This window comes from Lasioglossum baleicum, chromosome 12 (assembly GCF_051020765.1).
Source record: "Lasioglossum baleicum chromosome 12, iyLasBale1, whole genome shotgun sequence".
NCBI lineage: Eukaryota > Metazoa > Arthropoda > Insecta > Hymenoptera > Halictidae > Lasioglossum > Lasioglossum baleicum.
Window position 1 is genome coordinate 10,330,219 of NC_134940.1, and position 23,110 is coordinate 10,353,328.

Here is a 23,110-nt window from a genome sequence, read left to right on the forward strand (position 1 = left end):
TTAATTAATAAAAGGATTATTCTATAGATACAGGCATCAGAGAGAATTCAGCAACATATTTCATTATTTTTTTTTACAAATTACTTTTTTATTCGTCATAATTTTTATCGGAATGACAATGCGATGTGTACGAAATATTAAAAAAGTACAATAGCCCGTTTATATAAAATATGATTTTTACACAAATATAAGGTCAACCGCTGTACCATTGCGATATATCTGTAACGCATGCAATGCTACCCAATTTTGTTGCTATCGAAAATAACGTTCGTCTGGCGTGCAGAGCTTTTCTTAGTATAAAAAGTACATCCTTTGGCGAGTTAGTATATAAAGACGGATGCTGATACAAGCCCAAAAATGCTTAGATCGTTGGTAACGTTAGGAATCGAACCGGTTGCGCTTTATCAAAAAACTTCGTTATCGTTATTTTTCGTTTATGTTTGGGCCCGAACCCTCACACCGCCTAACCGTTGTTAATACAAATAGGTCCGTGTAAAAAATCGACTTGTACGTGTCTCGCCGAAAGGAACGCTCGTGGCGGTAGGATAAGTATAATCATAAGATTACATTAACACAGTGTCTCGCATTTTCCTTTTTTCCTGTCGGCAATGTATGAGTAATTGTTATAAAATGTCGTGATATAGAAAATGGAAGAAATGAGTCGCTGCTCCCTTTCTTTTCTGCTTTTTTTTCTTTTTCTTTTCCTTTGAATCACAAAAGGCTCCCCTTAAGCAGCTATTTTCTCGGCGTCGATCGCTGAAACAGGAAACATGACGTCATTTAATTTTCTTCTCTTTAGAAACACTCACTCAAGATTTTATAGGATGATTCGAGTTCAAGATCTACCTTCTTTGGTTGGCAAGGGATTTTTCTCCAGCGTTTCCGCGTGTTTCAGTTTCCCCTGATCGAAATTTTCAATTCCAGAGATTAGCTGTTGCTTACCCTTCTCCTGTTGGATCACTGTACAACAGAAATACATACACTATTAAATTATCTTTTCTCAAATTTCTTTGTAAGAGGAAATAAAAGGATACTGTACCATCCTTGTCAGGTAGAGGATTCTTTTCTTGGGTCTCGGTGTGTTTTAGACTGGCCGGGTCGAATTTTTCGATGCCGGCGATCAGCGTTTGTTGAGTTTTCTCCGCGGCTACGTCTACGAAACAAGAAATCATTGTTTGAAAGATAATATACACGATGATAATCAAAAGACATGGCAACCTTGTTCCCCTGAAGTACACCACAGTTCTGAAGAAAATAGCAGAGATGTATGTTGCCTGTATTCAACGTACGTGTAAGTCAAATACAAGGATTGTTTCATTGAACATGTACATAACTTCATAATTAAATTTGGTAGGCTCATGTTACACATGATTAAAGAAATATAAATTCAGTTAAAATTATGTCCATGTTATCCGAAGGGACTTATACTATGTACCTAAGCGACCAATGTGATTTGATGAGCTATGAAAAGTTATACAATGTTATTATGATAGCTCTGCAATGTCTATTGACACTTTAGCCACCATATATACTTTAGTTTTTCAATCATCGTACTCTACTGAAAAGATCCTCAACAATTTTCTTTTGGGTTGGTGATCTCATTGATTACGTCATTTTACTCAAGACACTTTGATCAAGAATGAGACTGCCATGGTTACAGAACAATTTATCAATTAGGCAATTGCCGGTAGCTAAAGCGTTAACTTCGTCGACAGTAGAGAGCAAGAGACCAACAATTTCCCATGAGAGGTACTGCGTAGAGATAAGAAGATGCATACACGATTGGCTGAATTATTAATATGCAATAGAGTAGGGCAAGCAGAGGTAGTGGGAAGTCCTCTACCAATCTTCTCGCCTCTGCACAGTACAATACATAATTCTTAAGCTCTCCGAAAGCGAAAGCGTATCTAGTGTACATAAATAATTCAGGTAGTCGCGTGTGCGTGTTTGCTCGCGCCACCTCAAAGCACCAAAAGCAACAGGCCCCTCTGTTACCGGCTGATGAAACCTGTCTGCGGTACCTTTGGCGTTGGGTAAAATAATCTTCTCTTTCGTGTCGGCGTGTTTCAATTGAGCTGGCTTAAACGACTCCACGCCGTGGATCAATTCCGAATGCTGTCGTTCTTGTCGCACGTCTACATACAATACTTCTGTTACAATCTCTTTCAACAAATCGGATTTACTTTCGCCGCTGTGTCGGGTCTTCCCGTTAATTATGAGAGACACACTTGCGTTAGAGAACAAGACTCTGTGTGATACAGGGTGTCTCTGTAGCACTGTCATTAAATTCTCAAACGTATATAATATATAACAATACAATCGGCCAGAAAAATGTACATATTTCAAATTTTTAGTAACTCTTCAGGGGGAGGGGGTCTGTTTAGTTTAGTTTCAACTAATAGACTAACACGTTCACAGTCCTGTTTTTCATCGGTGCTAGTGCTGGTGCTGCAAACCATGGTAAAATACTTTTCCGTCAAATCAAACGTAAAAGTCTAAATATCTTGAAAAAATAAACCATGACTTATTTCACTGTTATAATCACCAGCACATGTATGGATTACAAGATCATACAGAATGGAAGACAACAAACTCTACAAATAAAATTAACTTTAAAGCCTCTTTGAAGTATGTAGAACAACACCGTAATCTACTTAAGAGATGACAAAGATGTGAACGCATTAATTTATGGAAACCCTTTGATTCTGCGTCTTTTTTTTATACACCCCTGTTCGTAAGTAGTAGGACACTCTTTGGAAACGAATATGTTTTTCAAAATTGGACCAAATGCTTACGTACAGAGGTGTACTTGAAAGGAAAGGTATTACATTTTTGTGACCGATTGCAGGTCCCACGACCATTTCTCTCGAGGACACGGTAAAGAATTAAAAGAAATGTTTCTGCACTGAACATTTCTAACGAACGATGGTTCATCTCGAGGGGAAATGGCTCTAGGGCTAACATTTAGGTTTTTGTCGGTTTTGGAGCGTGAATTCGAGAACACCCTGCATGATGCGAGTCCAGGGGGACATGTACCTTCGGCGGAAGGCAGGACATTTTTTTCAGCGGTGGCGGCCTTCTTCATGCAGCCGTGGTTGAAGCCTTCCAGCTCACTTTTCAAGTCAAAGGCTACTTTCGGCAGATCCTTCAGCGATGGACTCGACATGGTGACTCTGTTGTACTCCTTAATCTGCAACAAGAGACGATCGTTGTCAGAGAATCGATCCGCCAAGGGAACATCTCATTCGCATAACCTCGGCGAGACCGTTCGCTCGGATATAGAGAAGTTACGGCATTCCTTAACAGCATTACGCGTCTTTCTGATATTTTTAATCGCGATCGAGCAACGAATGTTTACTGTCGATACTTCGGCGACACGTAAGCGGCTTCGGACCAACAGAAACCCCTCCCCTAAGCGAGATTACAGCGGGCGAAAGCAATTTCTAACTACAGAAGTGACATCAACAACAGTACCATCTGAGATTAACCGTTCCGTTTTTCCCTCTGCCGAACAGCCGAAGCGATACGTTTCTGTTTACCGCGTCCTGCATGACGAATCGACCGCAAATTTGATAAGTGCGGGTCACACTGATAAAAAAGAAACCCGATTACTTTGGCCGAAGGAAAATAATTGCGATTCCTAAACGCGATTGTTGAGTCGTTTATTGGAAAAATAGTACAAGTCGAAACAGTTAATCATAAGTTACGTTTGTCTTATGCAAGTCGCGCTGAAATGATATTACAATTATTTTATTCAATGACAATAACTATAGTTCCATTCCTATTTAAAGTTATATAATAAGCGGAGTAAAATATTCAGAGACTGTACGACTTTCTTGAGACTCTTGACTTTAGGGGAATTTAACGGGTCATTGTATAGAGGTCCACGGTCTAATATAACTGCACGGAACAATAACAACAACGAGTTGCATAGAATGTAATCAGAACGAAGAAGAACGCGCAGATCCCGGGTGTCGGCGAACGCGTCGTTTCATTGTTATCGTGTTACCGGGAATGGAACAAGGTTGTGTGACAACGTGAACTGTTTATGTGCGAGACTATAGACACGTATCGATAGGACGATGTCTTCGACGCGGCGCTTTCCAAAGCAAATTATTGGCAGAAACGTCAGAGTATGTCGACGAATGCGTTAAATGCGGTTCGACGCGCTTTCGATCGTTTCCAGACTCGAATCGATAGTGCCTCCACCGGAAAATGCTGTCTGCTTTCTAAATTATAGCGATTTCTATACTTAAAAGCTACGGAATCTAGGCAAAAAGAGAGTGTTGCATCAGTCTGTCTACTTCTATCAATTTAAAAAATATGAATTACTGTTTTATCACCGACGAAACTCGAAAATGTTACGTACGAACGTCGAATGACGTCAAAGCACATTTAAGTTGATTATTTCAGTGACCATTCATTTCGTTCAAGGTCATTCAAGGTCATAACCACAAAAAAAGGATGAAAAATAGAATATCTTTTTAGAAAGACTGCACAATCGCAGATGTTTATGGTTCCATTTAAAATATATTAATAATGATTTTCTTCCTATCTCAAAATATATAGAAGTTTGTCTTCGTTTTCAGTACGATATGGCAGTGAGCGTGTTGAAAACTGTACGATATTTCGTTTCAGAAAGCACAGTTGCCTCTTGAAACCATTTAATTTTTTATTAGTTATTAATTAAAGCTAGCCGGAGCTGACAGCATGGCAGAGAGTAATATTCACGAACGTCCGGAGAACGAGACGAGCGTTGATTTACGCAGGACACGAATCCTGCAGGATCCTGAAGATGCGGGAGAGCCGAGGAAAGGCGAGTGCCATAAATTCCGGGCGAGTAACGGCACCGCGGTTCTACCGAATGCAAAGCCGAAGGCAGCTGTTGCTCGCCTAGCATTTCCGGTGTTACTCGGTTTGCAGAAAATAACGGATTTTCGGGACTCCTCTGGGCAGACGCGGAGCTTTTTTCCTCTTGATCGCTAATTAACGCCGTGCTCCTCGCTTCAAGCTTCGACGGACACCCGAGGTTTCATACTTAATCACTGGACAAGGCGAAAAAAAAGAACGAAAGAAGCGAACATGTTCGTGTGAGAACACGAAACAGGCTCGTGTTCTCTCGTTAAAATTCGGCCGGGAACGAATCAACGGCCGAGGAGGCTTTTCTTTATCTGCGGATCTTTTGCCACCGTTGCACGCTGCCAACTAACGCGTTACGAACCGGAAGCAGCAGAAGCTCAACACTTCCGGTCCCCTCTTCCTTCCATTTCGTTTCTTGTCACACATCCTTCGCCGCCCGTAATCTCCTACCGAAACGGTTCCATTTTTTATCGGTCGCGATCCTAGCCAAACCACGTTCCACTCGGAAAAGAAGCCGTCCAAGTATCTCTCCTGGTTTTTCATTTTCAAAAAATCGATTCTTTCCTCAGCCTCTTGAAGTAAATACCAGTGTCGTAGAATACGAACATAAATATTGGCTTTCCGAGCTGCGACTCGTAACGGTTATTTCTTCAAAACCACTTTTACTCCAAGAATCCTTATCGCGCGTTTTTAACATCGCTATCTCATAATCGTTTTCGTGGTAAGGATCTGCCACGTCCAGTAACGCAACGGCGTTCACAAAAAACCGCGACGCGAAACAAAATTTTTCCCGCGCACGAACTGAAAAAAAATGAAAAAAAAGAAGAAGATAATTGATAGTCCTCGCACGTCCGATGACTGGAGGAGACTCGTCGTTCCTACGTCGAATCCGGTACTGCTTTTACGATTTACGGTTGTTAGACCAGTGACACGCAACCGTCGGCACCGTTTCAGAAGCTAAACGGACTACATTTTGTTAAACAAATCGGTTATAATGTGATACAGAAATATACTTTAATTCGATGCATCCTGTAGTTATTAATTAACGCTGTATCTGCCGGACTTGTTTCTCTTAATTTATGCGGAATAAAAATAGTTTCAGTTAATTGCGAATCATAAGAATTTGTTACTAGACTGCGGATTTTATGCATTTATGTTACAAACGAGTAGGAGAAACACAAAACAGTAAAAAGATTTGGCGAATATTTTAGTGATTTTATACAATTTTCAACCCAAAAGACCTGTTCAGAAGCGACATCAACTGTTATTTTACTCTAGCTCGTTGCAATCGAGGTTGAACGTTTTTACTTCGCACGAAGATCCGCAGTTGATTTATTACTCTTTTTATTGGCTCTATCAAGTTGCATCTAATCGGTCGTTTGAAGTCAACGATTGAAAATATATATTACGCCAAGGGAGCAGGTCTCGCTTCGTCTGTTCTTCTTAGAGCTTTCTCATCGTACGGCGGATAAATGATTACTAATCTGCGTGTCTTTAAGCAAAATAATAATGTTCTGCATTTGTTACAATTAGTAAGAGCCACTTTCTTACTTTCTTTAATCATTTTAGTAGACCGCATAACATGCACATCGATACCTCTTGCTTCTTTTAATGTCTCTACCGATTGCGATCACTCATTTTTTCCTTAAATTAGCGAAACCCGTAGTCTAATAATTATTCTACAGAATTCTACTCTACTAGTCTACAGAATGGTAATTGATAGTTCAGGTACTGTAGGAGCAAAAGTGATTTCGACCGTTCCCTGTCCTAGGCGCGAAAAATTGATAGCGCACGTAAAATGAAAACGAGAAAGAGTAAACATAAGTGTGTCACAGATAAGCGTCGTCGTAGTTTACACTGACACGTAATTAAGCAAGATTGTGCACCACTGGAACCCACGGTGACTCACGCTCCCCCTTCTCCGTTTCTTTCGCCGTTTTTGCTTCATTTTTGCCATTCGCGTTCGTTACTTTTAGCATCTAGATGACTATTTTTATCAGATGATATACCGCTGGGAAGAGACTCATCTGCATTCCGCGCGGCTTAAGTCACCCACGAGAGATTTATCAAACGTTATCAAAGCGATCATGCTCCCCCGCGGCTCGTTATCGCATGATTGAATCACCAGCTTCGATTTCGAAAGCACTGGCCACGCGAATTAGCATTCTCCGAAACTAATTCAGCGGTTGAGAGACGATGAGTAATTTTCTCAATGCACACATCTGTCAGCAAAAAAAACAATCGTTTTCTGCGTCATTTGCTATCGGATATTTATTGCAGCTCTCGATCATTTTAAGAAATTTTTCATTTACGACAGGAGCAAGTTGATGTAAGTTACAAATGTAAGTTACGACTGTCGGTGTACTCTTCTGAATTTGTTATTAAAGAAAGAAAAACACTGTTAAAGCTACTGTCTCTCTTCCAATCAATGCAGACGATCTTTACTCTGTAATGTTAATTTTATCATTTCTATTATTCAGAAATGAAACGAAATACACCTTTATTTCACACACTTCTGATGTTGACACGATTGACCAAGAGCATTCTTGCGCAGTCTGCTGATAAGGCAAGATGATGGATTAGTGCATAGTGAAACGAATCGAGACTCCAGCCAGCGTCGAATTTCTTCGCGAACACGATTAAATGCGCGACGTTTGCAATTAGGGATCGTTGTACAAAAGAATTCCAGTCAGCGTTCGACTGACACAAGCTTGAAAAACGCGTGGAAAACGATCGCGGAATGAAAGGCGTGAGCACGGAGAAATTGTTTCTGAAGGATCATTTGCACCTAGAAGATTGTCCTCAAAATCTGGCAAGTCTATCGCCTTCAGCCTGAACAAAGATTTTTAGAGGATTCCTTTGCAGTTAGAAGACTCATCGATGCTATTAAATATTTGAAGTTTGCCTGCATCATCGATTGCCCTCAAAATCTGCGAAGTGTGTCGGGATTATTTCAGGGAAGGAATTTCGGAGGACTCGTTTGCACCGAAAGGATTAATCGCAATTTAGTGAAGCCGTTCGGATCTTACTATAGCTTAGCTTTTCGTTTTTGGACGACAACAATTTTTTCATTTTCGTTTTAGCAACGTTTTGCGACGGGGAAGAAGGAAACGAGTCGAACGGGTAAGTCAGTCCAGAACCGGGCAAATGAGTGTACGCCAGTGGCTCTGGGAGAGCGTTTCGAGGGATACATGTTCCAACGGTGGGTCAGCATCGACAAGGCTGTGTATAGGACCTTATATGGTAGCCGGTCGTATGGCTGTATATAGCGAGAGCTCGAAACAGGCCGAATACGCAACCGTGGAGCACGCTCTCGCGTCCTTTACGTATCCCGCTCGGTGAATATTTCTTCTCTCCTCTCTTCTTGTCCCTATCCACGGCGTGTGGGAGTCTTGCATCGAGTGCGCGCACCCATACACAGGAACACAAACATCGCGTAACGGTAACAAAACGAAGAGGAGATGCCTCGACGATTAGTCTCCTTTAAGGCTGGCGCGCGTGGACCCGACCTCCATCGATATTTCCACCATCGAACGCGTCCTTAATCGTTCGACGCCGAGAGAAACGCGAACTTCTGCTCTGTCTTCGGATCTATTCGACTATCAACCCTCGTTAACCCATTAACCCTCCGCGAACCTGGGTCGTTTATGTACGGAGCGAAATTTCACTCTTGAATTTCTTCCGCTCCAATATTTATTTTTTCCCGTTAACACTAGTATCGCGGAGCACTAAACGTGACCATGTTACATTTCTTTGTAAAAATAACGAGAGCCATCCAAATATATTTAAGACGATTTACGCGAAGAAATAAATTGAATTTGAAAAATTGGTCATGTTATGATCAGTTGAACAAATATCCCCATTCGGCGATAGCGACGCGGCGGTTGGAGTGTATATTTAGTTCTTGATATGCCACTCCTTAGTGCAATCCACGTGAATGATCCCAAATGGGATGGATAATAACTAGAATGCGGATTTTATGCATTTATGGAGGATCGAACAAAAATGGACACATTACTGGAGTGATCAAAACAATTCAAGGATGTTGATACGTTATTTCCAACTTTGTACAATTTTTAAACAAGAGAAGAAGTTTGTATTTAGCTCCTGTGCCTCACCATTGACAGAGAGAATTTTTATTATGCATAAAGTCCTATATAGTGATAATATTTCTAGATCGAAACACTTCCTAACATTTGCCTAATACTATTTTGCGTAAAGATCTGCACTCTGGCGACAGAGAATCGAACAGAGTCCTGGAACAGAGTAAAGTCGGTCGATTTCACAGGAGCCAGGAAACCTGTAGCGTATCTCGGCGGGATTATCGCGACGGAGGAGAAATGAACATGCTCGGCACAGTGAACACGGTTGTCTGGAGAAATCACGATGGATTCTACTTGATCTCGCGAGGAGAAACGAGGGCCGAGAGTTAATAAGGAAACTAGGTTGGCCGCGTCGACTCGCGCTAGCCGGTTTGCAGGACGCGCGTCGGTGTAAGTACGCGGTATGTACAAACGAACGAGAGTCATACTCGTCTGCAACAACGTCGACGTACAACAAGGCAGATTCGCGTTCGACTGGTCGCCTTGGAATCCGCGAGAGTCATCCATAAAACGGACTCAACGCGCGCGGAATTTCAATGTCGTGTGCCTCCGCGACGATCAGCCGAGGATTTGCGTAGGATCGACGCGGAGATCGATCGTCGAGGAACCACGGATTCCGTCCAACGAGGATCGTTTCGGTTCCCTTTTCTTCCCTGACAAGTTTCATTCCTTCGCGTTTGTAACTTCCCGCAAAATTTTCACGATCATTGGAACCCATATAGATCTTCGTGCAAAATAAAAAATTGTCTTTCTCAATCATGAGAAACAGGGATCCAATAAACACGTGTTTCCTCCCTTAATCGTCTTAATAGGTGGAAAACGACATAACACTACTCGTTAATTGTTCTGATACTATCTACCCATTCTTTCCGTAAATGCACACAATCCGCGGTCTATTCATCATACTTTATTCAACGAGACGAGTTACTACAAGCGACAACCTCGGTTAATCCATCACAGGTTGACGAGTTCCGATAAAGCTCTTGGAAGCTCAGGTCGAGATCGATCAGTGCATCGCGGTGTGAGGGTCGCGGCATTGGATCTCTTCGCTGACTAGGGCACAGACGCATAACTGGATTATCGAGCACATGCTATTCGCGATTCTGCTTCATCCGACTACACAGTCAACGTGCGAACATAGATTTCGACACTGCAGGTTGCTGCAGATAAATTTCGAATTCGTGTCAACAGTAGGGTTGCCTAAATGCGATGATGGAACGATTCCGATATACCGAACTATACCAAAAAAGTTACAACATTACTATCCTCAGAGAAATATGAAGAATATCGAATATAATTTTATGTGACAGGTAAAAATATAAAAACTATAGAAATCCAATTTTAATCGGCAAGGAGATATTCGTTTAGAAACTCAACGTGGCATCAACAGTCGAGACGCGAAGAAGACTGAGTGACGTATTATTGTTTATTTAACGAAAGAGATCACTTTTTTCAGATTTACTCAATCAAGCATTAGCTTACAAAAAGTCCTAGTTTTAACATATTTCATAGCATGAACATGTTGAAATTAATTCCACCTATTTTGTAGGAACGGCCCACTGTGCGACGGGTTTCGGACATTGTGTCGGGACATCGCAGTCGAGCAGAGAGCGAGAGCGAGAGAGATATCTTATGGATGACGGCTAACGAGTTCGCGCGGGCTGCCAATTAACTTGGGGTAATCGCGTTTAACGGAGAGCCGAGGCGGAGGCTCGATGCAGCAGGCGTTTCGGAGCGTATATCGACCGGTGGGCTGCAGTCGGCCACCTACGTGCACCTAATACCCACGTAAAACCATGCACAGCGTGCGCCTAGAAAATGCGTTGCGATCATTTCATGTCGCACTCCTGCCCTAGGCGAATGCGATATCGTCGCACTCTCTCTCTTTCCCTTTCTCCTTCCTTCTCTCTCTTTCTCTCTCACATCTCGCTGACTCCCTCTTCCTCTCTTTCTCTGTTCGATGCGACCGTGACGGCTAACGAACCCTGGACGCCGCGCGTATCGTATCGAGCGGTGCGGTGGCGAGAACGTTCAGGAGCGTATTATGTGTTACCAAGCGGCTCATCCGAGCCGTGGACCTGGTTTTACCGAATTCCCTTGGACACGACCGTCTGATACCTCGTGTCGCATCATAGTAGTACAAGATAGCAACTTCACAGATGATAAGTGCAAGTCTCGTTGTCGAGGTTTTCGAGTGTACGCATCCTCCTTTAGGAATTACAGGAATGTTATTCAGTCCGCTGTAACACGATAATAATCCAGTGACGAAACGTTTGTTTTTGATCATCTTTTTATGATACTCTGACCGGCATATTCGGAGCATTTTTCTGATTAAAATGAGTCCAAACAATTCGGAGCACATTCGCTTGTTTCGGTCACGGTACGGTAGAACCTCGATTATCCGTGTCGATGAATTCTCCATTGTCTGCTTACGTGTGATCAATCTAATGCGATGCATGTACAATATGATGTAGAGTTCGGATAATCGGTTACCCAACAGAACCCAGGCTTCTATTACCTCATCTCAACTCAGAGCTTTTCTTCCTGGTAACGGTTTAGTTATCATTACTCCGATTTCGCAAGCGATACACCTTTTGTGAACTCCAATTGACCTGAAGACAGTTCAAGACGCAGTCCCGCCCGATTTTAAGCTGGTTTCGCGGAGAATTAGCACGTCGAAGATCGACATGAAGTCGTTTGGATATTGAAATCCTCCACGCCCAAAGCATAGATCCGTTATCAGGTGATCGACGCGATGAATTATGCGAACTATGGGCAACCACTCCAGCGGTCAAGTTTTCGCGAACCACCGCCGCTAGGCACACAAACGGTGAATGAAGCGCTGAAGGGAACCCTTTGACCCAATCTCGTAGATTGCAGATTGCTTTCGCCATTAAGGCTCCCGGGCGACGAGCAACATCCTGGCTGTGGCACTTGACGACGAGAACGCAAAAGGGTGCGGTACAGTCCTGCGCAACAGTTCGCGAATCCTTGTTCCGTGGACTCGCGAATCCGCAGGATTCTGCATGCAGAACAAATCGTTCTGCAGTAGGAATCCGCAGAACGATGTACATCATGCTTCTAGTCTTCAAAAATACTTCAAAGATCATGGCGAACCTAGCCCACAACAAGGACATGTAAAATGAACCCTCCACCATTTTATCTTCTCATGTCTCTACTCCGCTATAACCTAGCCCACAAAAAGAACATCTAAAGTGAAGCCTACACCATTTTGGAAAGGTACGCGTTGAGGAATAGCCTGACCGCGCTACTCGTTCAAATGTACAGGAGTTATTTCGAAAATTTTTTGCACGAAGACATGAAACTATACATTGAAAGTGAGGATGAATAGGCTGACCATTTAGATCATTCAGACGTGTAGGTGTAAGTGAATATCTCTTATTTATACACGATTGATTTTCAGAAAGACTGACTATACTGGATACGGGCCGAAATAAGGCCCTAACGTACCCCTCAGATATGGTTCACCGCGAAGAATGTTAGTGGTCCGTGATTCTAAGTGCGCGCGATATTTTTTTGAAGAGCAAAAGTGAATGAAATCTGCGCGTGTGTGCGTGTATATATGAGGGGTTGCACTGGGGGAGCGGTCGACGGGTGGCAGACGGTTTCATCGATTGGCAATGCGGGGGTAGAAGAGTGGGGTTCGTGAACTCCACGGCTATCTGTAAATATGTACACGTATATATAAAGACACACCGCTATATATAGTGCCGCCTGCAACATGTATATACGCGTATAGCGCACGCTACTTCGCAGCGTGTATCGACGACCCAGAGATTTCATGGTCACGGGTAAAGGAAAAAAGCCCCGAGAGATTTTCAATATTCCGCGTGGGACTGGTCCGCCATCTTTTCTCGTTGATACGCGACGCAGTACGAATCGGGCAAATCAAATTCGTAGAGTACTTATTCGAAAAGTCCTCCTCTCGCTCGCCTTGAAGCGAGCCAACTCGTTCGGGACATGATAACATGCAAATACTCTCCCTCGAACCGCGACACAACATAGGAGAAAAACATAGAGAGAATACGCGCACTTAGGCAAGCGGAATTGCGTTTGAAAAATTGCACGCGATGCCGTCGCCGAACCACGGTTAACGGTTCACCTGCCATTAACAGTGTAATGCCTTAAAAGCTGAAGATCGACAATTGAGAACTTCTTGGTCGACTTATCAATGACACCACGAAATAATCACTAGCAGACATTAACCCTTTGCGAACGAGGATTTTTCAAAATATTAGAAACACTTTCCTTAAAGTACCAGATTGTATATAGAACTCCAAGATACTAGGAAAAAAGGAAACTGTCCACTGATTTATTATTTAAACGATTTTATAATTCGTCTACAGCTTGGGGGACTGGATACACAAACCCGATGTTGCCAGGATGCCGACATCTCTCCTCAAAGAGATAATATTCGTAAGTTCCTTGTATGAAAATTCGCCCATTTTTGTTTTTGTATTAAACACAGTAGCGAAACGAAAATGAGTGAAGGATATCGGGAAGATCATTCGTACAACTATTTTACTGAGCGCTGCACACTTCCGGTAGCCGAAGCGTTAATACTTTCCTGGATCGGGTTTTACACGATTCCTGCTTTCACAAATGGCTCCCGAGGACCGCGAGGTTGCGTAGCAACTGTAAGAGAGCTTCGGGAAATGTTAAATGGAACGTGTTCCGGCTCGGCGTTTATTTCCAACCACGGAGGTATGGAAAAGAATCGTGAGATCCTAATGGATGGGATTGCGCTCGCCGCTCGGCAACGAGAAGCGCATTTGCGCTGCCGATGCGCAACGGTGTGCATCTGTCAAAACCACGCCCTTGTCCCATCCTATCACCCTAACAAAGTGGACACAGGAGCCCGGTCGGTAAGGACGAGGCTCCCGAAATTGTACAGACCTCGGGCAGATCCTTCGCAGACCAAATTACGTCGGTTGTATCAAGTTCGCCGAAATCCGAGCTCTTGGTCGATTGTTTAGAACGAATCTGTCACTGGTGACTTCCGGTTTCGTCCGGCGCGGCGACTACGCGCTAAACTCGTTTCGGAGTAGCAACAAGCCGAGCCGCACTGCTCGTGAATTTCCCCGAGAGATTCGATTTCCGTTTCTATTTCCGAAGGATTGTGCCGATCGATTATCGACAGCTTCGTCGAACATTGAGCAAAGAGACAAAGGTTTATCGTTCTCAGGATAACGGCGTTGAATGAATGAGGTGGTCCTACTCTGTTCCGGCTTCGAAGGTATTCGTTTCTAACAGCGTAAAGCTCGCGCGAAATCGGTTCGTGCCGAGACGCGATATTCGTGGTACACAACAGCGAACGGGTGCGACGGTTCACGACCACACCCCACCATTTTCGATCATTGAGTGCCGAAGTCGATCAATATCGAGTCGAGAGCATGCCGCGGCACCGGTCGATTCCTCGGTCGACGGAGGAACGTAGGACGAGCAACGAATCGATAACGACCGGACGAAAACACATACGCACAAATGCACGCACCGAGCGTAGCCTCTGCTACGCTAATCCCTTAACCGAGTAAAGCCGGGCTTTCGCGAATCGTTTCTCGCTTGTGGAAAGCATCGTCTGTCGCATGCAATTTCTAGCAAACGGGATCGGAATGTGTCGCGGCGTGAGAGGAGCACTGACCTGTCAGTTGACACTACGATAGGTAGGCGAGAGCGCAAAGAACACCGTCCAGCCGAGCGTTCAAGGGCAGGAAGGAGACAGTACACTGACTGACCGGCTAGTGATTCTGTGGCACGTAACACCAGGTAACACCGGCGAGCCACTCTACCACTCTCGCCTCCGTCGATCCTACGCTCGCACTGTGCCCGACCCCCACCCCGAATTCCGTGCCCGACCGTCTGGCCAATCGCGATCCGCCGTTCGTCCCTCCCCCATCGACGAATCACCCCCACCATCCCGCGAATGCTTCCCCCAATCGTCTCCTTGACCGTCATCGGAGGGTGGCTGACTCACCCTTCGCGACGGAACACGATTTCACATTCGACGCACGAAATAAGACGGTCCCCGCGTGAACTTGCTTTTTACGGAATCTCTCCGCGGTTATTGAACTATATTTACGTATCTGCTGGATGTGTCCCATGTATCTAAAATCTCTCTCGGAGAGAGCCACCGTTTTTTTACAGCCTCCGATCAGTCCCGATGGAAATACTTCTGTAGCTATTTTGGACGGAATAGGAACAGGGAGAGGGCAGGGCTGAAGGACGTTCAGGGGTGGACGTTCAGCTCGAATGACTCATCGTGCAGTTATCCCAGCTGCGCGTCATATGGCCGTTCGGTTGGGTGTTTCCTGTACTTTGGAATCATATGGTCTGCTCGATAGTATTGATCAGTGTAGAAGGGAGATCGGGGAACAATACAGCTGTTCCCCGATTCCTCTCCGATTGATCGATGAAATTTGAGGAACCTGCACCGCAATGATGTTCCGCTAGCTTCTAAGGGAGTATGCCCTTAGTGAGGTAACAAAGACAACTAGTTACCAGTTGACGAACGAATGCATTGAACATGCTATCATATGTTATCCTCTGTATCAACAAGTATATCCATCTTACAGGTAATATAGAAACCGTTCTTTACTTGCGTTGATACAATTTCTTCCAGGCCAGCCCACAGACAATTTATCAGAATATGTAAACCAGTCACTATTATGGAGTTTCGTAGCAGACCAAATATTACAGAATAGACCTACCATATATCTCACGGGTTCTTCTTGTCTGAAAATGACCTACCCCTCCGAGCTTCGTTATCCATTTTCCACCCCCTTTCTTAATCTTTCCCCTTCCTTATAAGCATATGTAGTTTGTAAAAAAATGGTTTAATTTTTTTCTTTATATTAAATACACATTAATCTTAGGAGTCCACTGCAGTACAGTGCGTAAGAAAAGTAATAGTCCGGCTTGTTTAGAGCAAGTACAAAGTATTACACGTTGGTATGTCATCGTTCGGTGATAATTGCACTTGTGATCACTGAAAAGTATTCTTTTCTTCTTCTTGACCTAAGGCACACTCGATGCCCTGTTGCGTGACGAAAACGTTTTGTGTTTTCGACGTCAGATTTCCCTGTAAAAGTACAATCGATATAATTAACTAATACATAGAGTGTGCTCTATCGAATGGTGACACTTTTAACGGACTCTCCATTTTAATAAGGATACATTTTATAACAATACATGCCTGCGCTATCGTAGTAGTAGAAGTGTGGCTGGTATTCGACATGCAAACCACTACCAGCTTAGCGCCACCACCTGGTATATGGGCCTTTTGTTGAACAACATTTGTCTGAGAAATTATAACTTGTTGCTGCTGCGATTGCTGTTGCGTCTGAGACGGTTGTTGTTGCTGTTGTTGCGGTGCTTGTATTGCACAAGTTGCGGTCGGCGTTTGCGATCGCGATTGCAGGATTACAAATTTTTGTCCACCTCCTGTGGTAGTTCCTCCGGAGGTTCTACTTGTGCCTAGCATTATTGTCCTTCCAGTTTGTTGGCCGGGACTGGAACTCGTCACTTGCATGAAAAATTATTATAAAAAAAAATTAAACCGACTTCGAAAAAACGCACTAAAAAGTATAAAATAATTTGCATTTAATTTATGTGAATACACACGAACTTAAATACAATACAATCTTTTCGGAGACGGTGCAAAATTGAAAATTTTCCAAATTACAGATGTTGCCGATTATGATTTCATTGGAATATGGTGGACTTGGAAATCAGTAGGTGGGAAGAGTAGATACATTAATATGTGAAAGCATGTAGAAGAGTTTAAGGATTTTCGTAATTTCCAGTGTCGAAAATTTTCAATTTTGCGCCGCCTCCGAAAAGATTGTATTGTATTTAAGTTCGCGTGTATTCACATAAATTAAATGAAAATTATTTTATACTTTTTAGTGCGTTTTTTCGAAGTCGGTTTAATTTTTTTTTATAAAATTTTTTTATTTCACACTTTTTATCAAGAGACCAATCGGGAGATATACCCTACACTGATTGGTCCATCCATCTCGAAGTAATCGGTGAACATACATGAAATGTAGGATCAAAAATATCTTTCGTCCGAATATTCACAAATCTCCGTCTCAGATTTACAAAAACGTCTTTCTCTGTCAATCGTCACATTCCAAATCGTAATTTATAAATATCTGAAAGCCGCAATCAATCTGTTTCTAATGTCTAACATTCAGCAGAGTTCACAACGGCATCACCATCCTACACTTTCGCAAATAAAATCGTAGGGAATAAAAAAATGCAAAATTTTTTTCACAGGACCACCTCCGGGACATGCTCTACAAGATGCAAAAGGTTTCGTTCCGATTGGTCCATCCATCTCGGCGTAATCGGTGAACATACATAGAAAAAAAAGCGAAAAAAAAGAGACACATACAGATCGAATTGAGTAACCTCCTCCTTTTTCGAAGTCGGTTAAAAACAAAGGAGAAGAGGAAGAAGACAATGTAGATATTCAATTTTGCGACGAAAACGGCGATGCTGCATAAAGAATCAAATTACCGGCCTGCATAATGGTCTTTCCGGTACAAGCTGGCCCCTGTTGACTAGTTGTCAAAGCCGCTGTTGTAGACGCGGTTGTTGCTAATGTTGTCGGTTGAGTGCGAGCCTTTACAACCGCTGCGCATAATGCAGGCCCTATGTAACCGTAATCTTGCTTATAATCTTCTACGTAATCGGGCGGCGACCGTATAGTCTTTAAAACAGGGCCGACGGATTTCTGGAAATTGTGTTAAAACTTAACGTCGATGTACACGCTGGAATATTTTAATTAATTGAAGTTCCACTTACCACAAGTAGGCTTTTTATGTGACCTGCTCCATTCTTATCTACGCTCGACAAACCTGGCCCTTCGATACACGACTCTATCCGCTCAGAGATAGACTTAATTTTCGGAATAACCAACGCCTTTATCACCTCCGGACCCAACTCGCACAATCCCTCTATCGCACCGTAAAGAGATGCTAATGGAGTCTAGAGATGAATAAATCGACAATTATTATCATTATCTTCTATGGTTACACGATGGTTTTTAATTCGATTGTCGCACCTGATTATTCTTGGCCAGTGCTTGACTGAACATTCTCGTTACACGGGTCTGTACATTGTTCGTGGACGTATTAAAATTTTTACATATTTGAGCCATAAGGCGCGAAGCGAAGTCGCGCAAGGCCCAGTGATTATCTACTTCCGGTCTCATGCATAATTGCCGTGATACTATACAAGTCGCGATAGACGGTATCAGTTCGTGTAACTGCAAATTAAAAGTACACGTTAATCCGTGTAAATTGAAGAGTTTGTTAAGGATTGTACGGGACAGAGACTGTAGTATTTACATATTTCTCTAAATAGAGGCTCGGATTGTCCAAAAGGGCTTTAACCATTCGCATTAGGTAAATTAGGAGTGCAAGATGATTTTGTACAACATTCACGCGAACTCCTTCGGCAATAAAGGTACACATGCGTGCCAGCATTTCGTGTAAACCAGGATCGGCGGAAAGAGATTGAAGTGCTTCTGCTCTGCGCGCTTCATCCGATCCGACGCAGGCTTCCGTGATTTCTTTATAATATAATTGCTGTTCGACGCTCAATTCGTGGGTCGCTAATTGTTTAACGTGAACAGTCTCCACATTACGTAATTTCTGACTCTTGCCCCCACCACCTGGTTTCCCGACACCAATGTTTTGGTTCTTGTTCGAGAGTTTACTCGTCGGATCGACGCTTTCCAATTTTTGGACGTCTACAATGGAATTGATAAAAATAATGAAATTAACGAAAAGCTATATTACAATTTGAATTCATTACCTTTGGAGACTGGAGGCGGATTCTCTGGTATTGTGGGTTGGACACCATCTATGCATAGCCAGTGGGTACGCAGTGTAATTTCCAATGGTAACTTTGGCCATGATTGTCCACCAGACATCGATATAACTTCATTTAGATCGATTTCCTTTTCTTCCACGAAATGTAATTCTCTACCACCACCAGAAGCAAACCGGAATGGTACATGGTCTTTGGCAAAAAATCCATATGTTGGTTCAATATTCTTAATTTTTAAAGCACTGTCTATGTCGTGTGTAGTCATTCGTTGACGTTTGCCATGTCTCATAAATTTGGCTGCATCCTAAACAGAAAATAATATTGTTTAACGTCAAATATTTCGGTTTAAATAGATTCTTAAAAAATACACTAACCTGAATTATTTCCTTAAGTCTATAGCTCACATCCTCTGCGAGATCTTTGGCAGCTTCATCAGGAAAGTTTCCAACACCTATGCTTTCTGCAATTACCTTTATCGATTCTTGGGACAATGTAGTCCCATAAACAGACTCACTTTCACTCATTTTTAGAGTATTCTGGTCATTGCAGTCCATATGATACACTTTAAAGATGTAAACTTTGTAATTTCGGTCTTACATGTTATTACACAAACTTCATTATTGTACATGGGTACAAGACTGTACAACCACTGTACAACACTGTACAAGACTTTGTTTCTTAAAATACTAACCTCAAAAGAAGTCTGCTACAATCTACAATAGTGTACTCTGTTCAACAAACATTGAAACTATTGACGGAATAGTCGGTAACTATGCAAACTATAATACCGTTTTGTAAATGAATCGTCGATATCGCAACGTGATCACAACTTCTTTGTAACCTCTGTTTGTAAATACCAGAGAATATCTTCTCTGTATATAAATACCTATAACTGAGTTTATCAGTTTCACCTGTTTCACCTGATTAGAGCAGTGCTTCGATTGTGCACACCTTTTCTCGCGCATGCGCGGCGATTTCAGCCTCAGTAACGTAAGCTTCTAGATAAAATGGGGTTCCTTGAGCAACCCGCAGAATTTTTAAAAATTTATGTGATTTGATTCTGAAAAATGAATGTATAACAAGTGTATTTGTGTATATTTTGTAACTCGTAGGACACATCCTGGAGTCTGTTTGTCCGGTAAGATTATTTCAGTACATTCCCGCCAATATAGCAGAGCTCTGGCCGCTCTGCTACCCAATAATAGATACGTTACTGTTTTCTCGCGCATGCGCGAGAAAAGGTGTGCACAATCGAAGCACTGGATTAGAGAAGAGAAGAAGTTTCCTTCCTGTCATTAGTTTATTAATTAATTCATTGCATTATTATTGAGGGTATTGTCCAGTATTTTTTGTGTCAATCTGTATACCTTATTGATATAAGGAAATAATTTTGAATTTCAAAGAAAATGGGGGATATAAAGAAATGGCCAATTTTTAATTTGGTGCCACCAAAGTTTCTATCAAGTATTCGAGTGGCTTTTGTATATGGTAATGTAAACTTTGTTGCTTGCAATGATTTTAAAACATAATCAAACATATTGTTTATCAAGCAGGTGTTGATGTTTGCAATACTTTAATTGTAACATATACTAATCAGGTGTACCAAATTCAATATAATACACATCAGAAGCACCTTGAAATTAATGACTATCATAATGCCTTCAGTCCAAAAATAATTCAATCATTATGCGAACTGGATATTAAAACATTCGCATTTTTCGAGGGGCTAAATATTTTAATACTCACAAATGGAGGAATGGTATTTTCTTACAACTATAATATATATATATATATATATATATATATATAAAATTTTATTTTATGATGTTTTATTGATTATTATGATAATTAATAGGTATATTCCATGCCGAAAGGGTTCTTTAATGAAAATCAGTTTATTGCTGAAGGTTCAAAACCAAATATAATAAATGAAAGCTTTGACAATGAAATCGTGGAGGATATAGCTTGTGGAAAGCATCAATTTTTGGTATTGACATCTTCTGGAAAGGTAAATCAAATATTCCTTTTCAAGTCAATGTAATTAGGAAAAGGATCTACAAATTGTTTTATTTCATTTAGGTTTACTATTCGGACAGTATTTATAATGGTGATTCAAGAGCAAGAATTAATGTAAATAAAAGAATAACTTTTATTAGTTGTGGACATTTCTTTAATGTAATAGTCACAGAAGATGGGAAGGTTTATAGTTGGGGTAACAATGACCATGGCCAATTAGGAATTAGTAATTTCTCAAAGACTAAAGAAGAACCTTCCAAAGTCAAAGGGCTTGATGGAGTTATAATAAGTATAAATAATTTCTTTGCACTTGGAAATACATTAGAAATAATTGCTAATAACAGTCATTTTTACTTACAGGTAAAGTAGCTTGTGGTTACACGCATGTTCTGGCACTAAGCAATGAGGGTGATGTTTATGTTTGGGGTGCAAACACTTATGGACAATTGGGTCTTTGCACAAATGGAAGTATGCATACTCCGAAGAAGGTAGACTGTTCTTAACTGTTACAGAACTGTTAATAGATGTTTGAACTTTTCATCTAGACTGTTGAAAATCTTTTCAGTTGGATACACAAAACATCAAAGAAGTAGTGGATATAGCAACTAGTTGTCATCATCACATAAGTTTCGCTATGGACACGAACAATCGTGTATTTATGTGGGGTCAGTGCTTAGGACGGAACCTCATAGTTCCAACTCTAACATCAGTGAGCTCCATCCACGACGCTTTTGCATTTTATGCGTCGCCGAAAGTTATGCATAAACCGCTTATTTTTTATAATAATAATAAGAATTCTACACTTGATTCACTAAAGTGTTTATTTAACGATCCAGTATGTATTTGTGTATGATACGTCCATTTTCCTATTTTGACACTATTGACTGAATTTTTTGTTTATTCTAGACGACTAGTGATCTTATTATTCAAGTTCACGGGAATCCTATACACGTACACAAATCTATACTCATGATTCGTTGCCAGTACTTTAGAACGAGGTTCCAAGAAGATTGTGTGACGAAAGATCAAAGGTAAATGCATATTAGCAGTGCATGTTTTTTTGCGATTCTTCACCAAACATTTATTTCAGTGTTATAGAGGAGAATATGTTTCCACACAATCTCTTCAAAGCTTTCCTGCAATATTTGTACACTGATAAAATTGATCTGTCTCCAGAAGATACTTTCGGTAAATATATACGTTTGTAATATTTTTTACTATGATGTTTTATCCATTACACTTTTTTTCAACAGAACTCTTGATATTAGCTCATCATTACTCTGTAAATCAATTAAAAATATACTGTGTGCAATACATATGCAACCGCATTACGGTAAAAAATGCAATAGTTTTGTATAACATGGCCATTGCATACAATTTTAAGGTATACAATGTATTTCTTGAATACTGTTAAAATATCTATTTTATAGCAATGTATAATATTTATTGTATTATATTTTAGAAATTAGAAGACAGTTGTTTTAAATTTATTTTAAGAAACATGACTGCATCGGTATTACAAACTCCAAGTTTTGATGAATTGGATGGATCAGGGTTTAAAAATTGTGTAATTCAGGCCGCTGAAGCAGGTGTATTTCGAACATAACATTGTTAACAGATGAGACTTCAGAAAATAAACTACATATTTCTTGATAAAAAAACGCTGAAATTTTGTAACATACTCTCATAAAGTAAATAAGTAAATCCAGCTTACACTGTGTCTTTGCAGGATTTTATTTCAGAGAGAGAAAGAAGACAGAAACACATTTTCCATCATGTAAATGCGCGCGCCCTGCAGATTCATTGCATCCGAATCATGTGTAAGTATGTAAGTACATTCGTGCATGTGCATTGATATTGAAAGTTTCAATTTGAAACCAGTGAAGAGATATTGGCCGTTTTCTCGCGCATGCGCGCCCAAAATAGCAACGTTACAAGTTACAGAATCAGAACATACACAAATACAGATGTTATACATACATTCATTTTTCAGATTCAAATAATACCAATTTTCTAAAATTCTGCGGGGTGCTCGAGGTACCCCATTTTATCGAGACTCTTACTTTACTCAGGCTGAAATCGCCGCGCATGCGCGTGAAATTTTGCTGTAATACCATCATTGGTTGAAAGCAGTGATGAGATATTTGGCGCTTCTTTTCGCGCATGCGCGAGTTTCGCTAGGAACGTATATTTACGTCCTATGTTTGTCGGGAATGTAATGGGAAATTAGTACTGCTAAGAAAGTATCTCGGAAGAGTTCAGTAGACCATATG

At 41.4% G+C, this 23,110-nt stretch overlaps 3 protein-coding genes across 8 annotated transcripts; 1 reads left to right on the forward strand and 2 right to left on the reverse strand.

Moving 5' to 3' along the window:
• Positions 1-58: 58 nt before the first annotated feature.
• Positions 59-14,781, reverse strand: Cib (thymosin beta cib). 4 transcript variants are annotated; one of them, XM_076434693.1, is made up of 6 exons: positions 14,626-14,781; positions 3,037-3,190; positions 2,022-2,135; positions 1,040-1,153; positions 847-960; positions 59-756 (listed from the first exon to the last, which is right to left on the reverse strand). In XM_076434693.1, exons 2-6 carry the CDS (start codon positions 3,164-3,166, stop codon positions 728-730), a joined length of 501 nt encoding a protein of 166 aa, XP_076290808.1. In that variant the 5' UTR covers positions 3,167-3,190; positions 14,626-14,781; the 3' UTR covers positions 59-727. The 4 variants fall into 4 exon arrangements, with proteins under 4 accessions (XP_076290808.1, XP_076290809.1, XP_076290810.1 ...); XM_076434694.1 differs by lacking the exon at positions 14,626-14,781 and adding an exon at positions 13,881-14,162; XM_076434695.1 differs by lacking the exon at positions 14,626-14,781 and adding an exon at positions 3,255-3,403.
• A 1,017-nt stretch (positions 14,782-15,798) lies between these two features.
• Positions 15,799-19,743, reverse strand: LOC143214081 (transcription initiation factor TFIID subunit 6). The gene is made up of 9 exons (XM_076434681.1): positions 19,513-19,743; positions 19,196-19,383; positions 18,807-19,125; positions 18,338-18,741; positions 18,052-18,255; positions 17,793-17,975; positions 17,505-17,721; positions 16,177-16,505; positions 15,799-16,062 (listed from the first exon to the last, which is right to left on the reverse strand). Exons 2-9 carry the CDS (start codon positions 19,373-19,375, stop codon positions 15,967-15,969), a joined length of 1,932 nt encoding a protein of 643 aa, XP_076290796.1. The 5' UTR covers positions 19,376-19,383; positions 19,513-19,743; the 3' UTR covers positions 15,799-15,966.
• On the forward strand, positions 18,971-22,870 carry LOC143214083 (RCC1 and BTB domain-containing protein 1). Of its 3 annotated transcripts, none has more exons than XM_076434686.1 (11): positions 18,971-19,587; positions 20,375-20,580; positions 20,677-20,829; positions 20,901-21,126; positions 21,198-21,325; positions 21,403-21,672; positions 21,744-21,868; positions 21,928-22,025; positions 22,091-22,221; positions 22,300-22,426; positions 22,567-22,870. In XM_076434686.1, the coding sequence occupies exons 2-11, from the start codon at positions 20,578-20,580 to the stop codon at positions 22,659-22,661; spliced, it is 1,356 nt and encodes a 451-aa protein (XP_076290801.1). In that variant the 5' UTR covers positions 18,971-19,587; positions 20,375-20,577; the 3' UTR covers positions 22,662-22,870. The 3 variants fall into 3 exon arrangements, with proteins under 3 accessions (XP_076290801.1, XP_076290798.1, XP_076290799.1); XM_076434683.1 differs by lacking the exon at positions 18,971-19,587 and adding an exon at positions 19,641-20,309; XM_076434684.1 differs by lacking the exon at positions 18,971-19,587 and adding an exon at positions 19,641-20,309 and having other exon boundaries at positions 20,419-20,580.
• The last annotated feature ends 240 nt before the right edge of the window (positions 22,871-23,110 follow it).